Source organism: Lissotriton vulgaris, chromosome 3_1, assembly GCF_964263255.1.
Source record: "Lissotriton vulgaris chromosome 3_1, aLisVul1.2, whole genome shotgun sequence".
Classification (NCBI taxonomy): Eukaryota; Metazoa; Chordata; class Amphibia; order Caudata; family Salamandridae; genus Lissotriton; species Lissotriton vulgaris.
The window spans coordinates 1,418,232,058-1,418,253,911 of NC_141689.1; the positions used below are offsets into that span (position 1 = coordinate 1,418,232,058).

A 21,854-nucleotide genomic window follows, 5' to 3' on the forward strand; every position below is an offset into this window, starting at 1 on the left:
TGAGGTCTTCACCCTTTAGAGCGCAACCCCAGGTATTTTCAGGAATAACAACCTTATGATCCAAAGCCAATGACTGAAATCCAAAAAGGAACACACTTGTATACATTGTTGTGTAAAAAAATGCAGCTCACAGCATATATCCAAAAATAATAAGAATAATGTCATTCTCCTTTCAGTCTTCAGACTATTTTATTTAGTAATAATTCAATTAAAAAAGGCCAAAGAAGACTTTAAGTAGGGGTAAACAATGCATGTGGCCAGTCAATAGCTCTTTATTAATATACTTCTCCTTTGCCGAATTTCTCTACTGGCTCCAATCACAGTACATATTGGTAACTGTGGTCCTCTAATGTGTACATACACATTACTTCACATAGAATGAGAAAAGGTTAGAAATGATGCATTTGTTGCCTTTGCAACATTTTCATAAAAGTATACTCCATGAACATTTTATTTGTGCAACTACTCCATGTCGTAAACATACCACTACATTCTATGCATGTGAAAAGACAAACAGTGCTGTCAGTCCATAATGTTTTGTATGTCACTTCTGTTGTTGTGGCACTTTAACCCTGTAGCTTGGAACACCATGTTCTGCCGCAGCATTCGGTATCTGCTAATTGTGTAAATATTTTCAACTATTTTATATTGAGAAGGAAACATTTTAGTTTTTTTAATTCACATTTCAGTTGCTGTGCAAATTAACATGACAATGACTAGTATATACATTACGTTCATGTTAAATGTGATTGCCGTGCATATGACAGTTGGGTTTTAGAAGTATTCTGTTTCACCAGTCTTTCCTTTGCATAACGGGGAAATTAAAGGGTATTCATATGTTTATGAATCAGTTAATTCCATAGCTTTCTTAAATGCTGGATCCTAAAGGTGCCTACCTAATTTGAATATCATTGATCCATGAGGGGAACCCAGTACTGAGCGTTGTCAGATATCTGGGGTATTTTCCAATGTTAACTTTACCTTGTTTTGCACTGAAATAGCCTTGTAAAAGTCCTGCAATTTCCCATCTGCCTTTCTACCTGAAGTTGACTAGGAATAAAAATCTATTTATTTTATGTTTGGCAACATTTGCAAAACATCCTACTTCCGTTTTTTCTGCTCCCTCTTTTTCATGTTTCAAACTGTCTTTTGTGATTAGAGATCAGATCCCTTTTGCATTTAAGGTGTATGTCTCAGACGTTTGTGAATCTGCCATGCAGACCCTCAGTGCTTGACCATTGCTCTTCTCTTTCTCAGTAGTTTACTCAGCCTGCTGCTTGACCTCAGCTGGAAAATTCATAAAACTACAATTCCTGTCACATTGGAGAGTGCTTCAGAGCAGTTGACAGCTGCATACTATCTAAACACCTACAGTTAAATACGTTGACAAACGAGATACATTTATATGTTCATCCTCACCCATCTCTCCACAAGAAGTAGGCTGCCACTAGTCCACTAGTGTTGCTCAATTTCTCCCTTGTACCAAGATTTCAAAGAAAGCTTCTACCTCATGAGAGGCCAGTGTCCACATTTCCCTACCTAGGTCTCCTTAGAGAAGTTCCAGCCAATATCACTGTAGCACTTTCCTGTGCTGATTTTACCACTAAGCCCCCCACCCCATCGTCCTACTTTACAGGTTATAGAGAATTTTAAATGTGGCTCCTCAGCCTACCCATTTGGACTCCCATCATCCATCAAATTCTTACACTGGCTGCAGATAGCTAGATATATCGCCTTTAAAGCAATGTGCATCATATATCGAGCAATCCGCCGCAGTGGACCACTATGTTTTCAGCATAATGTGTACCTTTACCGCTAACAAAGTCACTTTATTTAGGTTGATTCGCAGTCGTTTAAAAAAACATAAAGTTGAAAACTGGCTGAAGCTTCTTCTCTGGGCCGAAGGCCATTCTCTGGTACTGGATTCCTGCAAAAATGAGAATTTACAGTGGCCTATGATGTCAGAGAGCACTACAAACTTGGCTCTTCCAATTTGCATAATCATAAGTACCCACAAGCACAACTGTGTCTATTTGTACACTCCTCTAACAAAATATAATGTTCCCTACAGCTACCAGTCTGGCAATGTATTGCATTATGTATGGAGCACATCTCCAGTCTTCACACATCTTATCCAACACCTCCATGTTGGCCAATCTGCAACCCACTTTGTGAAATATTCAGTCTGAAAGGAGCAAGGTAATCAACGTCCGATTTATAACATTTCTAAGGATTGTACAATAACATACAGTACAATTGAGGAAACATTGAGATTACAGGGTCTAGTGCCCAAAGAGCAGACAAATGGATCAGAGTACTTGTCTACAGTCTTTTGACATCTAAGTGTCTATTAATTCTTCAAAAATGGGGAAAATCAACTGAAATTGTTATTGGTGCTGCCCATGTGATAGTCATCTGTCTACTGAGAACTGGACTGAGAACAGAAAGAAAAACCCTAGCATAAACATTTGATTCATCCAGTTATCAAATGAGATATTTTGCGAACTTGTAGTATACGTCTGCTTACATCTTGCTTTTCTGGGCATCAGAGTTGTTTTTGTGATCATTTTAACTAACTTTGCACTTACATTCTGTTCCATCTTCTTTGGTAATTTTCAGAATTTCTTTGGCCCAGAATTTGTGAAAATGACAAGTGAGCCGTACATAGCCTTGGATCTGCCAGCATCAATTTTGGTGGGTGTTAATGTAAAATAAAAGTGTGTCATTGTATCTCTTTGTGACTGCACGACCTAACAATTTCCTTCACTTGGTGCATTTTGTGTTTTATAAATGGCAGACCAAAAAGATGAAGAGTGAAGATATTCGACGCAAGGTGAACATAATTCTTCTCAGTGGGCAAAGGCTGGAACTGACTTGTGACACCAAGACCACATGCAAAGATGTTTTTGATATGGTTGTTGCCCATATTGGTTTGGTGGAACACCACTTATTTGCTTTGGCCTCCTTTAAAGGTAAGTAGGCTATCCTGTTTTAGGTTTAAACCTATATTAACTGACAAAATCAAAGGAAAAAGGAAAACAGGCCCTCTTCAGAGTAAACATATTACCACTTATAAATACCTGTACAACCACAAACTAAAATGGCATTCAAAAAAAGAAGTGAGAGAATTAGTCTTTTTGGTTTATTTCTGAAGGACCCAGCGGTATTCAACTTTGTTTTACAAGGCAACAGCAAGAAAGTCTGGTCTAAGGGTACTCTGCCTTAGTTTTGTTGTTTAGGGTAGTGGTTCTTAAACTGTGGTTCAAGGGGTCAGCAACTGTATAGAAAATTACATAGTATTAGGAGATCACTAACTTGTATGTAAATAAACTAACAAAGTGTAAAATGAAATATTTAAAACATGTTGTATAAATAGAAAGTCATTCTAATTTGAAGCCTAAAAATTAAACTGGTGTCCTTGGTATGTTAGAGCTTCGCAAGTACATCAAACGAAATATAGTATGGATGGCGTGCCTTCTCAATTGAAGTTCCAACAATAACACAGCACACATTAACAGTGAAAAGACAAAGTAATATGATAGAGTTCAGCATATCAATTTGCCTTTTAGAGTTAAAAAACAGATTTAGAAAAGCTCCAATCTTGCCATTAACATTTATTTTCTATATTTATTTGTAATAAAAAAAAAATTGTGCATGTATTTATATGTATAGTTGGGGTATTTTTGTGCATTGTTTTGAATTTCAAATAGGAGAAATTGCTTAGACCCGTTCCCTAGCTCCCTGTAATGGCTTAATGGGGTCCATGAATTCCAGTAATTATTCAGTGGGGGTTCGCAGAAGTCAAAAGGTTCAGAACTGCTGGTTCAGGGATTTTTTTCTGTTTCCTCCAGTTTTTGTTTGCTTGATTGAAGGTGTTTGGTTTAGATGCGTGTTATAGGTTTGATCTAATTATGTTATACATCTTAGAGCAGTGGTTTTTAACATATTGAGTTCTGTGAATCCCCACTTAATCACTACTGGAATCCAGGGACTCCTAGCGAATCATTTAATTTCAATATACTTTATTTGGTTAATAAAAAAACATGAAAACACTTTGCATACAAAGAAAACAAAGTACAATAAAACTCCCATCTACTATAAATACACATACTCAGTAACTAAATACAATAAAAGAAGTTAAAATAAAAAAGGCCATCACATACTTTCAACTACTCAAACTTCTTTTCCTATTTCTAAGGGCACCCATCAGGAAACTGGCTTCATTAAAACAGACTAGAGGGAGCTGCAGCATTTGAAGGTAGATCAGGGCAGGGATTACCTGCCAGAATCCTTTCCCTAAAAGCAAGGGTAAAGTGTAATGCCGTCTCAAGATATTATAGTGGTCACAAAAAAAGATAAAAGTGCATAGTGCCTTGGGTCGAGAAGTCATCACATGAGCATGGCTCCTGTTCTTTCACATTATAATGACCCTGGTGTTCTGCTAAAACCCAGTGCAAACGTTTCAGACTAAAACGTGTTAAAAGGAAGCGATGATGGGGTGATGTCACCACAATCGGGTAGGATTACATAGATGTATCTGATTTTCAAAGTGTATGTTCCCTAACCATGAGATTTAAGAGTTCTCTAACCTCTCAGATCTTTTGTGGTCGAGCCTGCACAGCGCATACGCTGCTCTGTGAGGCATGCTGTATTCAGGTCTGGACTTGAAGCTCTGCCCACTCTCCACCCATATTTTTCATTGGCTTTGTCATCGTCCTTTGTAAATGTTGGCTTCTGATTTGTTGTCCTCGGAGCGCTTATGTTACATTATCCTAACTTCACTTTATTAGGGGATATGAACATACATTTGGAATCCTGTGCTGACCCTCACACGACTTCCTTTCAACATTCCTTAAATATTTTTGGACTATCCCAACTTGTCACTGCTCCTACTCACCATGCGGGCCATACTCTGGATGGCATCTGCTCTAGTCTCATAACTTTGACCACGTCCCCTCCGATCCCTCAAATTTGGACTGATCATTGTCTTATTCCATTTGATATTGAAATACAAGCCCCTGCCTTACCCAGCATGAATTGCTCCCAACCGTCCTTTACAGTCAACTGGAGGAAGGTGACGGAACGCATCAAGCTGGATTCTCAACCCTTGGCTAAGGCCCCAAAACCAACTGGAGACGTAGTAGTTGACTCTCGCAACTTCCATGCTTGGATGGATCAAATCGTCTCGGATAATTCCGACCCTAAAGGCCATCAGGCGAAATGTCATAAAAGAAAGCCAAATGCACCCTGGTTTACCCAGACTCTATCCGATAGCCATCTTCTCTGCCGTAAATTAGAAAGAAAGTGGAGAAAAACCTATGATGAGACTGCAAGAGCACTGTACGTCCAACAAAGGAAGCTATATCTTTCTAATATAAAAGTGGCAAAAAAGGAATACTTTACTAAGGCCATAAATGATGCCCACCAAAAACAAAAAACTGTCTTCACAATAGTTAAGTCTTTCACCCACCCCAAAGCTCTCATGCCTGAAATTCCACCGTCTGAAATTCTGTGCAATCAAATAGCAGACTTCTTTGTGGATAAAATCGTTAACATCCAGAAAGACTTCCCTCCTCCTTTGATCATTTCCCATGAGGTAATAGATAACTATCCCCCGCTTTGCAGTTTTAAACCTGTTTCCCTCCAACAAACAGGTAAGGCAATTCTGGCATGCAAATCAGGAGCCCCCACCGATTCCTGCCCTCCTGGCATTCTTCATCACCTAATCGAGGTAGTAAATCCTTGTATCAATTCCATCATCAATGAATCCCTCGAGCACGGGATAGTGTCCAACGATCGGAAGAAGGCTATTGTGAAGCCCCTGATGAAGAAGCAAAACAAATCTCCCACTGATCTCACGAACATGCGCCCCATTTCATTACTACCTGTCCTTAGTAAGATCACGGAACAGTTAGTACATGAAGAGTTAAAAATATTTGTAGAGACCCATAACATCCTGCATCCTCAACAGTCGGGGTTTCGCTCCGGTCATTCCACCGAAACAGCCTTGATAGAACTATCTGATTCCATCAAGTTCTTGCAGGATGAAGGAAGGCAAGCCGTCCTCATCCTGCTCGATTTAACAGCAGCGTTCGACACTATCTTCATACTATTCTGATTAATAGAATGCAAGAGATTGGGGTGACAGACACAGTCTTGGCATGGGTAAAATCTTTCCTGTCCAACAGGTCCCAGACTGTGTCTCTGGGTCCCTATCTATCCAGCGAAAAACCCATTACATCAGGAGTACCCCAGGGGTCCATATTAAGACCCCTTTTCTTTAACATCTATATGGCTCCCCTCCTCGCTGTGATAGAATCTCATGGGATCCTCGTCACGTCATATGCTGACGACACTCAACTTGTCGTCACTATTGATAAAAAGTGCATGGACGCAGACTCGCGATTCCGGACTTGTCTTTCTGATGTATTTCAGTGGCTGAACAAAAACCACTTGAGGTGTAACAGTGCTAAGACTGAAATCATACCGCTGGGTAAAAACCTATCTTTCTGCCCGAAAGACTGGTGGCCCAAAGGATCAGAGGCCCCACCCAGTGCAGTATCCTCCGCACGAAACCTGGGCATGCAATTCGATTCTTCCCTTTCCTTCGACGACCACGTCAGGATCACTGCTGGACGCTGCTTCGGACTTATTAAATCCTTAAAGAAATTCTTCGACTTCCTCCCCATTGCAGCTAGAAAATCAGTCGCGGTAGCTCTAATACTCTCCCGACTTGATTACTGCAATGGCTTAATGGCTGGAGTGAAAAAGTCCACCCTTAGGAAGCTTCAGAGTATACAACATGCAGCTGCCAGACTGGTCCTGAAACTCCCCAGAAGGTCATCGGCCTCGGCTGCACTAAACTCCCTTCATTGGTTGCCACTCCATAAACGAATCCTTTTTAAACTCTTAACTTACTGTCTTCAAATCCATGAAAAGCACAGGGCCTCATTACCTTGCAAATCGCTTCACTTGCTACAATCCCACACGATGTTTGAGATCCTCTGGGACAAATCTCATCATGATCCCTAGGTTCAAGTACAAAACTAGGGGTGGGAAAACCTTCACCGTTTTGGCAGCAAGGGCATGGAACAACCTACCCGTCAACCTTAGATTAATTGAAAAGGAGAGTCTCTTCAGGAAACTCCTTAAGACATGGGTGTATCAACAACCTGACACCTCTATTGGCAGCCATCTAGACCTAGATCCCCACCACGTACCACCTATCACTCACCAACTTCATGCATGCACAGCGCCAAGATGCTCCTTCCGGAGCGAAAGTTTGCGCTTTATAAAAACCCATAAATATCAAATATCAAATAATAGGCTTATTAGCCCCTCTTTAGTACCTTAGTTACTCTGTTACCTCCCATGTGGACTGGCCCTCTTACATGTGTCCTTACTCTGGAGCACTATTTAGATAATGTTTTGTTGAAGCAGGCACGACATGTGCAGCTTGCCAAACATTTTTTTTTCAATTGTAGGCTTTTTTAATCAGTGCAGCACTTTCCACGCTGCTCGACTTAACTGACGCTCACCCTCTTGCTTCCATGGGCTTAGCCGCTCTCTGCATGCTAGCAGAACCCAAGCACCCGCGGCTGGAGAACGCAATGCGCAGCTCCATCCGCACTTATGCTTTAAAATAAAATAAAAAGTGTGTGAATGTTTAAAATATATACCACAACAAAAGTACGCACGTTTGAATTACATACTGAAACGAAGCAGAGCAACTGAGTTTTTCTTTTAGTTGCTCTGCATCGTTGCAATATGTAGCTGCTTGACTTATCTGGCACTCACCCTCTTGTTTCCATGGGCTTAGCTTCTCACCGCATGACCGAAGACGCCAAGTGCCCCCAGCAGGATGAAGCCTTGTTCAGTCGCATCAGCACTCATGCTTTAAAATAAAAAATTAAAGTGTGTGAGTATTTAAAATACATACTGCAACAAAAGTGTGCACGTTCAAAATACTGCAACAAGTAGAGCAAACTCGTTTTTCTTTTAGTTGCTCTGCTACGTTGCGGTATGTATTTTAAACGTGCACACTTTTGTTGCGGTATCTATTTTAATGCGCATACACTTTTGATTTTCTTTTGTTGCACTTCACTGTTAATTAGGGTAATCTCACTTTTTACAGTCACACGAGTGCAACATTCTGGGCACATGTATATCGCAGAAATGTACTCTTCGTATTCTTTTGCATACAAATTTTTTTTGTACAAAGTGCTACCTCGGCACCCAACTTTATAAGGTTTTCAATCAATCCCGATTAAGTTTCCAACATTTGTAACAAGTCTAAGATGGCGATAAACGCATTTTACTTTTTACTTGGGTTAGTCCCATTGCTGTTGCCACATGATTCCACTATTTAAAACACATCATGGCGATCTAGCTATACACATGGTTTCACACACATTTTTGGTAAGTTGCTACACGTAGGCATGTTTCTTTACTTTAGTGTATGTTAGGATATGAAAACTCATATATATAAAATAAAATACATTTGTTTATATTTGTTTTTGTCAAGGTTGCGTTTGTGCATGTCCGCTACATTGGTAATAAATAATTAAGAGAGTTGAGCCAATTGCTGCTCGAATCGGGGTTAGTTACAAGAAGAGGGTAAACCCGAAGTCACTGGGACCTGGGTGCTAGACAGTATATATTAGAGTGGTCCCAGTGTGTTGGTAGCATTCGCATGGAAGGGAGAAATGAACAAATCAAAAATGACATCCAGGGTATTAAATGAAAAAAAATCAATAATATTCAACCAATGTTATTTAATCGCAATGAAGATATGCATCTATGCAAAGAATAAATCTTAAGGAAAACCTAACAAGGTAACAAAATTCACATGAAAGGTGCCCAAACAAGGCGGGGAGGGAGTGCAATATGGTATGGTGGTGTGAGAGAAAGTTTGTGGTGGTGACAAAATATCACAAGCTTTATGCCGTAAATCTGTTTAAAAATCCCTCCCCCTCCCCCCCTCGGCTGCTGAGTCTTTCTGCACATCAGGTGCAACTTCTGAAACTCGCCTGACAAGTCACGTGCAGTGCCCATGTGCCCGTGTGTACGCTTGAAGCAGAGGCGCAACATTTCTGGGGGGGCTAAGAAAAAATTTCGGGGGGGGGGGCTGAACCTTTGATCTGTAGGCAGAGTGGAGCTGCAGGGCCTCCAACAAGGGGTGAAACAACGGCAAGGCCTAATTAACATTCAAATGGTCTTTTAAAGACCTGTTAAACGTTCGGGTGTGGCTCTGTGTGTGCCCGGGATCTGTCTCATCCCGGGCTGCCACACACGACGGGGGGGTGGGGGGCTGAAGCCCGGTGAGTTCAATGGGTGTTGCGTGCCTGGCTTGAAGCGTAGCCTGTTGCTTAAATCAAACAGCAGCACACCAAGTCCAGGTTATTCCCAATGTTACTGACATGCTGCCGGCCGGGTGAGTGTTAAAAAGCGCCACGCGAATGTTCCCTTCACTTTGTTACCTGCATTAATTTACACCCCGGCTCCACACGATCGAGCACTGCCGTGCCGTATGTTTATTACAATCTAACTGACAAGTCCCTTGTAGTTGGCCCAAATGGGACATTTTAGCAATAAGTTTATGTTTATTTAGATGCCGCATGACTGTTACAATTGTGCAAGTTTGTTCACAACAGCAAGATCGTTCACCTATGTTTATTTAATTACGGCTACATTAACGGGCTTCTGACTCAAGGCTCCCACAACTTAAAGCATACGCCGGCTCTGAGCCTCCGGTAGCGAGCATCCTCTCCCCCTGCGCCGAACCATAGCGACATCCCCATGCTAGATTCACTCACCTCTTTTTAAACACGTTAGCCACACACCCCGAGCTTTTTCCCAGCATGAATTATGGTTTTTTGCAATGTACTGCGTCCATTGCCACCTGTTCTAACTTACCCGAGCAGCGGACCTTTATGAGTGAGTAATGCATGCCGCACCCACACGATCTTAGCAATATCAGACGCTTTTACATGTGGCATCCTCACGGTCTTAGCAAGGTATGGAAATTATTTGTCATTCCAGTTCGAATCCCTATGCTATTGCCATGCATGCCCACCGCCTGAGCCGGTCTGACTCGCGCCGGTCACCAGCCATATTTTAATTCACCAGTATTGTTTCTTGCCGTTCGCCCCACGCTAATTGAGTACTTACAGAATGCCCTTTTCGACATACACACTAGCTGGTTTCTCCTCTCCTCTCACTTGTCCTTAGGAAGCAAGTAAGGTTCAAGATACCTATGGGAAAAGGGGTCGAAATGTCGACACTAGAACTCTTGCCAATACCCATTCAACAATAATGAATAGACTGTGACTTCATGTGTTATATGGCGACTATGTATTTACTATGTGTACTTTGACCATCCAGTATATGAACAATATATGCCAGAATTGCTTGTGATATTCTGTCACCACCACAAACTTTCTCTCACCACAATACCATCTTGCACTCCCCCCCCCCACCCTTTTCTGGGCATCTTTCATGTGAAGTTTGTTACCTTGTTAGGTTTTCCTTAAGATTTATTCTTTGCATAAGATGCATTTCTCCAGTATTGGGGTGTCTTTCACAGATTCACATGCTTGAATATTCCCCGCCGTCGAAGTGGGAGTCCCACGGTACATAACATAACAATGTAGCCATAACACAAGCATATATACATAGAGAAAGCAAAAACCATAGAGTTTTTCCTAGATAGACAATATATCACTTCTATGATATATCTTAGTCATTATGTTTTGGTCCAAATTCCAGCCAATCAGGTGCCAGCACCCTCTTAGAATGTTCTCCTCAGAGGCTCAGGCCCTCAGATTTTCTACTGCACGTCGTGTGAAGGGAGTCTCCCTGAGCTCTGCTCAGTTTTCTTCTCAATTCTCTCAAGAATTTAGCTTTTGGAATGTCTACCACCAAGAAGTCCCTCTTCAGACCCTGTGGTTCATGTGATAAGCAGAGACTTCATTCTGAAGACCCTCATAAAAAATGTATTTATTGCCCGTATCCTGAACATCAAGTTAAGGATTGCAAAATTTGTAGAACCTTCTCTCAGAAGACCTTGAAAGACAGAGAAGGACGTCTCCTTCTGTGGCTACAGAAGTTGAAGACTTCAGAGAACCCTGTCTCTGATGTGGAGAGTGTGTCTTCCATCAAAACTTCTTCATCTTTGAAGAGAACCAGTGAACACCAGAAGACATCTCCTAAACCTATGGTAATGAAGAAACAGCACAAGGATCAACCTTCCACTTAAAAAGGGTGAGTTATCTCCCTCAGAGTCTTCCTACACCTGTTACGCCCTCGAGATCGGACTCTCAGGCGTCTAAGACTCCATCTACGCAGTTTTTACCTCAAAAAATGCTCAAATCGTCGACGACTTCATCATCACTTCCCCCGTCGACGAGATCTGCCGTCGTCGAGTCTACTTCGACGACTTCGGCATCGTCATCTATGAAGACTGCAATGATCCTGTCATTGGCATCTTCGGCGTCGACGATGGTATCTGTGAAGGTGAAGGCGTATCTCGTCGACTATACCTTTGACGTCGTCGACGATATCATCCAAACAGAAGAGGAAGAAGGCTTTGTCGACCCTTGCTTTGCCATCGACGGCAGCCTCGTCGGCGGTGACTCCGTCGACGGTGGCTTCGTCGGCGTTGGCTTCGTCGGCGGGGTTGGCCTCATCGACGGTGGCTTCGTCGACGGTGGCTTTGTCAACGGTGGCTTCGTCAACGGTGGCTTCGTCGGGGGTGGCTTCGTCGGTGGTGGCTTCGTCGGTGGTGGCTTCGTCGACGGTGGCTTCATCGGTGGCTTTGTCAGCGATGGCTTCGTCGACGATGGCTTTAGTTCCGCTAAGGTCTTCAAGTTCTCTTCTTCAACAACGCCATTCGTCTTTAGAAGCTCTGATGCCGATTCAAACCCCTTCTCAGCCTCCAGTGGAGTTATTTTCTTCAGATGATGAGGATTCTGATGAGGGCAGTGCGGCTCGAAGTCCTTTGGAGCTGCTTATAAAATGTCAGGACTCAGATGAGGAAGAAGACCTAGAGGAAGAAGAAGAGGAAGATTACTCTACCTGTGGAACGCACCCTGACCCTGAACCTCCCATGGTACAGATGCCTTTGATACTTATCTCTAATCTACAGTATATGCTGGAAGATTATAATCACTGTTTTCCAAAGTCAGTTCAGACCTCTCCAGCATCTCAACCACCTAGGTAAGCCACTAAAGACCCTTTGGTGACACCTTCTGAATCGACGACTAGGACACAACAACAACAGACCCCTCATGCTTTAGAGGAGGATAATGATGATGATAATGGCGAGAGAGAAGAGGGTGAGTTGGATGATAGATCCATACTTTCAGACTGGGACAACTACCAAATTCAAACCCCATCTCCTACCCCAGTTCTGCTGGACTCACCACCAGTAGATGTTGGTAGTTTTCATGCACTCATGGAAAGAGCTGCGAAAAGATATCAACTTCCCATGACGATGACTGAAGAAGATTGCTTCCTATATGATTTTAAAGAGCAGCCTCAAAAACAAGTGCGCTCTATTCCCATCATTGATTTCATTTGGCAGGAAGGACTTACAATCATGCAAATTCCTAATTCTATTCCAGCCATTCTACCGAGGCTGGATAAAAAGTACAAGGCACCCGCGAATACACCTGCTTGTTTAATTTCTCAGTCAAAGCCGAATTCAATCATTACTCTGGCGGCACAGCGCCGATCAAGAAATCCTTCATCTCCAATTTCCTCACCACCTTACCGAGAAGGTAGGCGCCTTCATGCTATAGGCAAGACATTTTCATCAATGGCAGCAACAACAGTCCGCGCTGCCAATTCTATGGCCATTCTTGCTAGGTACGACAGACAAATGTGGTCGGACATTTCCGCCCTTGTTCAATTAATACCAGAATCTTCTAAGGCTGAGGCGTTAAAAATTCTACATGAGGGGGAAAAGATTTCTTTGGAGATGATTGACTGTTGCATCCACGTCTCTTCCACTGGCTTCCGCCTTTTGGCTGGGGCTGCGGTTCTCAGGAGACAGGGCTGGCTTAAGGCCACATCTTTTCGTCAGGAAATACAAATTAAAATATTAGACATGCCTTATGATGGAGAAACTTTGCTTGGCCAACATATAGATGATGCCCTTCAGACAATAAAGAAAGACACCGACACGGCTCGTGCTCTTGGAACTCTCCAATTTAAAAGGCAACATTTTTGAGGCGCAATACAAACAAGGGCAACAAAGATACTCCTCGCAGAGTCAACAATCGTACAGGCAACAACACTCTTCTTCCTACAAGCAGTACAGAGGTAAATCCTCTTACAGAGGAAAGGACTCTTCTAAAAGACAATGACTTCCATCACCAACTATTTCTAACCTCACTCGATTGTTCTCGGGTTGGAGGGCGAATCTCACACTTTTACTTGAAATGGTCACTAATTACTACTGATCAATGGGTCCTGGACATTGTACGCAGGGGACATGCATTAGAATTCCTCAAAATTCATCCCAATTCTCCACCAAGAGGTCCACCTCCTACCCATCTGAAGGAACCTTTAAAACAGCTCTCAATTCTAATAAGGAAAGGAGCGATCGAAGTCGTGCCAAAACTCCAAAGGGGCAGAGGTTTTTATTCGAGGTTATTCCTCATACAGAAAAAGTCAGGAGAATGGCGTCCTATTCTGGATCTACGTGCCTTAAACACATACATCAAAAAACAAACTTTTCGCATGTTGTCCCTTCAGGAGGTACTTCCTTTACTTTCTCAAGGAGAATATATGACCACTTCGGATCTCCAGGATGCTTATTTTCATCTACCAATTCTGCGAAGGCAAAGAAGATTTCTCAGATTCAGAGTAGCCGGAAAGGACTTCCAATTCAAAGTTCTACCTTTCGGGCTTCTTTCCGCCCCCCCGGGTGTTCACCAAAGTCCTTGCACCGGTGGCAGCTCACCTTCACCTGCAAGGAGTACAAATCTTTCCATACCTAGACGACTGCCTGCTAAAGGCACGTTCATTCGAGCAGGCTTCCAAGCACACTCAAATCTGCAAGTCCCTCTTTCAGTCCTTGGGCCTCACATTCAACATAGAAAAGTCTCAGTTTCTCCTTGCTCAAAACAGACTGTTCTAGGGAGCCATTCTAGACACCAAGCGAGCAAAAGCTTTTGTGTCACACGAAAGACGTCTGCGGCTTAACAACTTAGCTGCCTCCCTCCTATTAAGAGTCCGCTTCTGTCCGACAGTTGAAATCTTTCCTAGGGATATTGTCCTCTTGCATCCCTCTTGTTCCTCACTGTCGACTAAAAATGAGACCCATTCAGGAGGAGTTGGACAAACAATGGGCTCAAGTTTCAGGAACCTTCAACAATGTACTCAGAGTCACATCTCAAATGAAAAAAGGTCTCATGTGGTGGACTCTCGAAAAGAACGTCTCTACAGGTCGTCCGTTCCTGATGGACGCTCCAAGCTACACTCTCACAACAGATGCATCTCTAGAAGGCTGGGGTGCGCATCATCAGGGATTAACAGTAAAAGGAAAGTGGAACATTCAGCAAAAGACCTGGCACATCAATCTACTAGAGTTGTTGACCATTTATCTGGCACTAAAAGCGTTCCGTTCCATCATACAAGTGGCATCAGTGTTGGTTCGAACGGACAACACAACGTGCATGCACTACATAAACAAACAAGGAGGCACAAGATCCATCTACTGTCCCATCAGGCTCAGCAAATTTGGAATTGGGCGATTCAGAATCAGCTCGTTCTTTCAGCAGTCCATGTTCCGGGAGCGTCAAACAATCTTGCTGATTCTCTGAGCAGGTCTTCTACGACCAACCACGAGTGGGAGTTACATCAACCCACACTGGATCACATCTTTCGGGCATGAGGTCGCCCGATTCTGGATCTATTTGCAACACATCTGAACCGCAAATACCTATCCTATGCAAATTGGCTTCCCCAACCAGTGTCATCTGGAAATGCCTTTTTGATGAATTGGTCGACAATATATGCCTATGCTTTTTCCACCAATACCTCTAGTTCCCAGAGTTCTTCGAAAGATGAGGAAAGAACCCTGTCACATTCTAATAGCTCCCAGACGGCCGAGACAAGTATGGTTCACAGAACTCCTACTTCTGTCACAGTGCGACCCGATCATTCTTCGTCCTCTTCAGAATCTCCTAACCATGGATCAGGGCCAAGTTTGTCATCCCGACCCAGCATCTCTACGCTTAGCGGCTTGGAACCTGAGCACTATAAATTTCTGGCAAAGGCAAGAGCACCTTCAACTGTGAAGACATACAAACTCAAGTGGAAAAGATTCTGTCTATGATGCAATGGTGCCCAGGTGCATTCTATACATTCCACGCCCGAGCAACTTTTGCCTTTCTTTTTACACTTGGCAAAGTCGGGCCTCTCTTTTGCTACCTTAAAACTTTTTCTAGCAGCAATCTCACGATTCCGTCAACATGGCTCTAACTCCCTTTACTCTTCCAGAGTCATTCAACAGTTTTTAAGGGTCTTTTCCGGATGTTCCCACCAATTTGTCGGCCACCTCCTCCTTGGCATTTAAACATTGTCTTGGCACAACTAATGAGACACCCGTTTTAGCCAATCCATAAGGCTGATATTAAATACGTTACCTGGAAAACTTCTCTACTTCTGGCTCTCACTTCCTCACGTTGAGTCAGTGACATTCAGGTGTTTACTACTAAACCGCCTTTTCTTCAGTTTACTAAGGACTCAGTGTTGCTCCGCACCTATCCAGCTTTCATTCCTAAGGTACCGTCGGACTTCCACCTCAATGAACCAGTTGTTTTGAAGAAATATTTTCCTAATCCTCAGACACCAGCAGAGAGATCACTTCATTCTTTAGATATTAAGAGATGTCTAAAATGTTATCTTCAAAAGACGGCTTCTATACGTAAATCTAACCAGCTTTTTGTAGCCTATGGGCAGATGCGGAAAGGACATCCAGTCACCAAACAAACAATTGCACGCTGGATATCTACTGCAATTACCTTTTGCCATCAGCAAGCGGGAAAACCACTTACTGCATCTGTTAGAGCGCACTCTACTAGAAAAGTTTCTTCATCTACAGCGCTGGTTGCTGGTGAGCCTCTTCATCACATTTGCAGAGCTGCAACATGGTCCAGCAGGCACACCTTTACGAGGCGTTACTGTCTAGATGCTGCGGACAACGTGGACTTAGCCGTGGGACAAGCAGTCCTTCGAAATCTCTTTAAATAAGGTGAGTCTCTGTTGCTTCCCTCCTCCTGTATACAAGGTACTTTCTTTGCTTTCATATATACTTCAGTCTTTTTGTATTGTGTATTATTATGGTTATTATTATTATTATTATCATTATATTGAATGATGAGTACCTTGTATTATTCTGACTCTATTGCTCACTACTCTTATTCAAGCATGTGAATCTATTAAAGACACCCCAATACTGGAGAAGATCAGAAGTTACTTACCTGTAAACTGTGGTTCTCCAGTATTGGTGTCTTTCATAGATTCACATGCGGCCCACCCGCCTCCCCTCAGAGGCTCTCTCTTTATCTCTTTGCTCTATATTACTCTGTGCTATGAAAATCTGAGGGCCTGAGCCTCTGAGGAGAACATTCTAAGAGGATGCTGGCTCCTTATTGGCTGGAATTTGGACCAAAACATAATGACTAAGATATATCATAGAAGTGATATATTGTCTATCTAGGAAAAACTCTATGTTTTTTGCTTTCTCTTTGTATATATGCTGTGTTATGGCTACGTTGCTATGTTATGTAGCGTGGGACTCCCACTTCGACTACGGGGAATATTCAACCATGTGAATCTATGAAAGACACAAATACTGGAGAACCACAGTTTACAGGTAAGTAACTTCTGTTCATCTCCATTGTGAATAAATAACATTGGTTGAATATTATTGTTTTTTTTTTCATTTAATACCCTGGATGTCATTTTTGCTTTGTTCATTTCTCCCTTCTATGCGAATGCTACCAATACACTGGGATCACTCTAATACATACTGGCTCGAATCAGGGTGTCGTGGATGGAATTAGCCACTGTGATGTAACAGGACGCCATTGAAACTGCACACACACTCACACACGTAGAACTTAAAGCTGTAAAGGAGAGCGAAGGAATAGGTGAGAAAGTTCCAGTTGGTGCTTGCAGGGCACCCATGAGGGGTTAGTGAATGGATTGTGTGACGCCACACATCAGTCAATAACCCTGTTGTTCACTTTCCACTACAACTGAATCCCCACTAAAGCCTGAACTCACGCTATCTGTGCCTCGCCCCTTGTTCATCTGTAGCCCCCTTTGTCCACTCTTGTTTTACAAGGTTATTTTTGCATAGAGATTGCATGCACGTGAAGGCTTTTATTGCTTTGCACCACTCTCAGCTTAGTCACAAAGGCTTTGTCGAGCTTGGACTGCTCAAATTGCAAGACATTACATTAACAGAACAACATGCTGCTGCGCTTAGCATGTTATGTTCTGGCATTTTAAAAAATTTATTCTTTTAACTCGTAAGAAAGAATGTAAACGTTATTTTCCCATTTAGTGAATGTTGTCTCGCTCATGCACAGTCTAATCAACTTAGATGGCCTAGATCTATGAATTTATTTATGTTTTTAGGAGCCACACATACCTAGCATGTTTCATGTCATCAAAGACAGTGGTCAAAGTGCATTACCAACCATTTGCAGTGCAATGGTTCTTGCATGTGTGAGAGTTTGAGTTATTGGCATTGTAAATGACAATGCCTTTTATTTATGTGTTTTAAAAACATGCAAGCGGTTCGTAAACATGCACTTTGTACTTATAGTCCTTACTTACGAGAATCAAGGTTGGCAGTAAAAGCGGAGCAGTTACTGCCAGCCTTGCTTCTCGTAAGTAAAGATTATAAGTACAAAGTGCGTGTTTACGCACCACTTGCAGGTTTTCAAAACACAAAAATAAAAGGCATTTTGATTTACAACGCCGAAATGCTCAAACTCTTGCAAATGCAAGACCTATTGCATTACAAATGCTTGTTTGTTAATCCTGCCAGGCATACCATATAGGGCTGGACACCCCAGTGTCTCAAATGAGATATTAAGTTACTGCAACCTTGGGATGGTTTGGCCTTTGTCCAAGGAAAGACATCTTTTATAATAGACAGATTCAGTTCAAATTCGCTATTCAACCACATTTTGAGCCATCTGACTAGGGGTGAAAGGGCCAGCCTATGTGAGATACACTCAAACCCCAGTTCTTTGTGGGCTATGAACGTAGCAGCCAACTGTGGAATTTACAACAATCTTCTTGTAAACACATTTTCTACTCTCTGTATCTCCCCACAAGCCTTATAACCCCATAACTCGCTTCTATAGCTAGTGATAGCTAGACATTTAGTTTTTTAAACTCTAACCATTGTCTGTGTGGATCTAGCTTCCAGTCTACTCACAAAATGAAATACTGAGGCTACTGATCTAGCTAGGAGGCATCTCTTAACCCTTCTTTGCGGGGTCCATGATCCCCTCGTTTAAAAAATGACCCCCCTAGTATGTAAATGTAGAGACTCTGGTCACTTCCTGATATCCTCCGGTAATTTTCCTCAGAGCTTTATTCTTGTAACCATTGGCTGTTGCATGAGATTCAGAATAGTTTGCATCCATATCGAGGGAGGCCATGAGCTCTATAAAAGTATTGAAAATTCGCTGGAGGCCCTCCGCTGTTCTTTCTAACAGGACATTATCATCAGCATATATAAGTGCTGAAATATACTGCAACCCCTACTGGGGACTGTCCTTGGTAGCCGTACACAAGTAATGTACAGGGTAAATAGTAGCAGGGCCAAAATACTGCCTTGCCTCACCCCTTTATGAATTTAAATTGACAATGTCAATGACCCATTTCGATTGAATGTGACTGCTGCTGTGAGGTCCTGGTAAAGATTGTGTAAAAAACTAATGATGTTACTTTCAAACCCTAGATCAATCAACAGCAACCATAGTTTGGCTCTATTAATACGGTCAAAGGCTGATTACAAATCCATAAAGACAAAGTGTGTCCACCCTCTTTTAGCCACTAAGTATTTACCAATAATCAAATGACGGTTAAGGTACTGATCAGAGTACCTTTCTCTACCTAAACCTACACTGCAGACAAGAAATCATATTTCTTTTTTCCAGCCAACTTGACAGAATTGTCCTACTGAGAACCTTGACCAATGAGTCAATAAGGGAAATTGGTCTGTAGCACCTAGGATCAGACCTGTCTCCCTATTTAAACACAGAGATAATTACCTAAGCATCTCCATGAATCAGGGCCTCCCCTCCTCCAGGCGGCGTTAAATACTTGTGTTGAGATGTTTGCCCAAACCAGAGGGTCATGTTTAAATATCTCAGAAGGGACCCATCCGGCCCAGGGGCCTTTTTTCTTGGTAATGGTTGATATGGCGGTCCCCAAGTCCTCCTTTTTAAACAATTGGCAGAATCCTCCCTCAGTAGTCCGAGAGATTGAGAAGGCACAATCTTCTATGACCAACCATAAATATCTGAAAAGGACTTTATCCAATCATCTGCAGATATTGTACAGTGTACTACCCCGATCACTGAGCCTGAAAAGAAGGGAAGGTTAATAAATTCCCAAAAAGACGCACTATTACTAAGAATGTAGGGTTGCAAAGGTCCTCCCAGGCTTTCTCCTTAATCTCTCTCTTGAGGATTGTTATGTTATGTTAAACTTTATTTGTATAGCGCATGTTGGTTTCTTGGCGCTGCTCTAAAGGAATTATACTGAGGTGTTACTAGTATGCCTGTTTGACGTAGCATGTTTATAATCTTTACGTCTCCTTGCTATCTCAGCCCTGTCTCTGGGGATGTTCTTTAATGCAGGTTTCAAGCTTTAGTGGGCCTTTGAGCAATTAGAGTCAGACCATCTCTCACCTGTGCTGCCAGGGGCCCTAAGGTTGCTATTGATCTGTTAGCTCATTACTATATGCATTTAAAAGTAACTCATTGTCCCCAGAGTCACAAGTAGCATAGAGAGAGTCAAAGAAAGAATCATCTGGGTCCTTACTCCACTTTAACCTACGCCCCTAATCATGGGGGACGATCTCACTGTTATGTTGCTTGGGCCACCATTTTTAATCCAGGCATTCGATCTCTCCCATTCCAAATGTAAAGGGGTTGTGTTCCCGGACTACTGGTCTTTAAAACTATGCACAAACTGGGCTAGGTCTGCCAAAACAAACAGGTAATCAAAAAACGTGTTCGCCCCTCTTCCCTTAAAGGTAGGAATAATGGCCCCTTCCGGACACTCTGTTGTGGGTACCAGAATAAATTCTGCCTGGACATCATCAAGCAAGCTTCCTTTAATAGAGTGTTCAAAGTGATAGCCACAATTGGGATCTGTTTCAAGGGGGCTTTCAAATTCGTAACAGCCCAAAGGGTATATCAATGTACATTAAAATCACCCATTAAAATAACCTAATAAGGTAGTTTGTGTTTTACCTCAAAAGCTTCTAAAAAGGGCCGTAAGGCACAAAGGTTTTTTGTGGGGGTTATATGATCAAAGGTGAATCATTATTGAAATCTGTGGACCCTCACTAAGTCATTAATGGGAGCCTGGCCTAACCATTTTTGATTATTTGAACCTCAAATCAATAGACACAAAATACAGAAACAAGCATTAATCACACAAATACACACATCATGAAATATTTTATTCAATTCATAAATATAAAAAAAAATCAAAACTTTCATTTTAGTAGTAAGGTTGGAGCCTTTCTAATTTCAATTGAGACTGCGCTTCATTTATACTATAACTAGCAGCCCGTCCCGACGTTGTCCGGGGATGAAAATGTATGTGTGTAATGTTTGTTATGTTAAAGTTTAATTTATTTTAAGATTTGACGGTATACAACATTTTTGGTTTCATTGGAATGTGGCCGTAGAATAAATTGATTTAGTACATTGGCGGACCTGAATATTTGTCTGGCGTGAATGTGCGTTTGGGAGGGCTGGTTTGAGTGCCAGTGCGTTGTCCGTTTTTGCTGCTCCTTCATTGTGTGTGCGTCCTGCGGGCGGTGTAAATGTGCGTTTCAGATGGCTGCTTAGAGTTTGGTTGGTGTAAATGTGCGTTTGTGAGGGCTGGTTTGAGGGCCAGCGCGTTGTCCGTATTTCTTGCTCCTTCGTTGTGTGTGCGTCCTGAGGTTGGTGTAAATATGCGTTTGTGAGGGCTGGTTTGAGTTCCAGCTTGTTGTCTGTATTAGCTGCCCCTTCGTTGTATGTGCATCCTGACTTTTAATCATTGGCCGGCGTACGCTGCCTGGCTCGGTGTAGCCGTGTGATGGAGCCCTTTTGACTAATACGCAAAGTGACAAAATGAGTGAAAGTTTATGTTGTGTCTATTCGCCACGGCAAGGTGAATCGTGAATGTTTCCGGAAGCCGCTGTTTTTTTTTTTACTTCCTTGTATTGTAACCCCCTCTGACAACGCTGCCGCGTCCAATCATGAGAAGGGTATGTTGGAGCGTGAATGTGCGTGCACATTGCTGTTGCAAGCCGTGCCCCTTTTTATGCTAATTTATATTTTGGGCCTGCATATCGTTGTTAGTACGCGGCGATTTACACGTCCATATGATTAACGTTGCGCGTGATGCGGGGCTTGCATATTGTTGTTAGTACCCGGCGATTTACGCATGAAGCGGCGGCGCATCTTCTTTTTAAGTTGGGTTGTTTGTAGTACGCGGCCATTTACAGGCCCATATGATTCACGGGGTGCATGATGTGGAGGCGCATCTTGTCTGATGAGACGCCATGCCCCACGCCCACGACACGCCCACATTGA

The 21,854-nt window shown here is 42.5% G+C and overlaps 1 protein-coding gene across 9 annotated transcripts in view; it reads left to right on the forward strand.

Moving 5' to 3' along the window:
• Positions 1-21,854, forward strand: part of PTPN13 (protein tyrosine phosphatase non-receptor type 13) — a 981,974-nt gene that overhangs the window by 434,097 nt on the left and 526,023 nt on the right. For all 9 annotated transcript variants that reach the window (XM_086961883.1, XM_086961888.1, XM_086961886.1 and 6 more), the window contains 2 exons: positions 2,620-2,694; positions 2,798-2,972. In XM_086961883.1, coding sequence (XP_086818009.1) covers positions 2,620-2,694; positions 2,798-2,972 — 250 coding nt within the window. The remainder of the gene's footprint in view (positions 1-2,619; positions 2,695-2,797; positions 2,973-21,854) is intronic.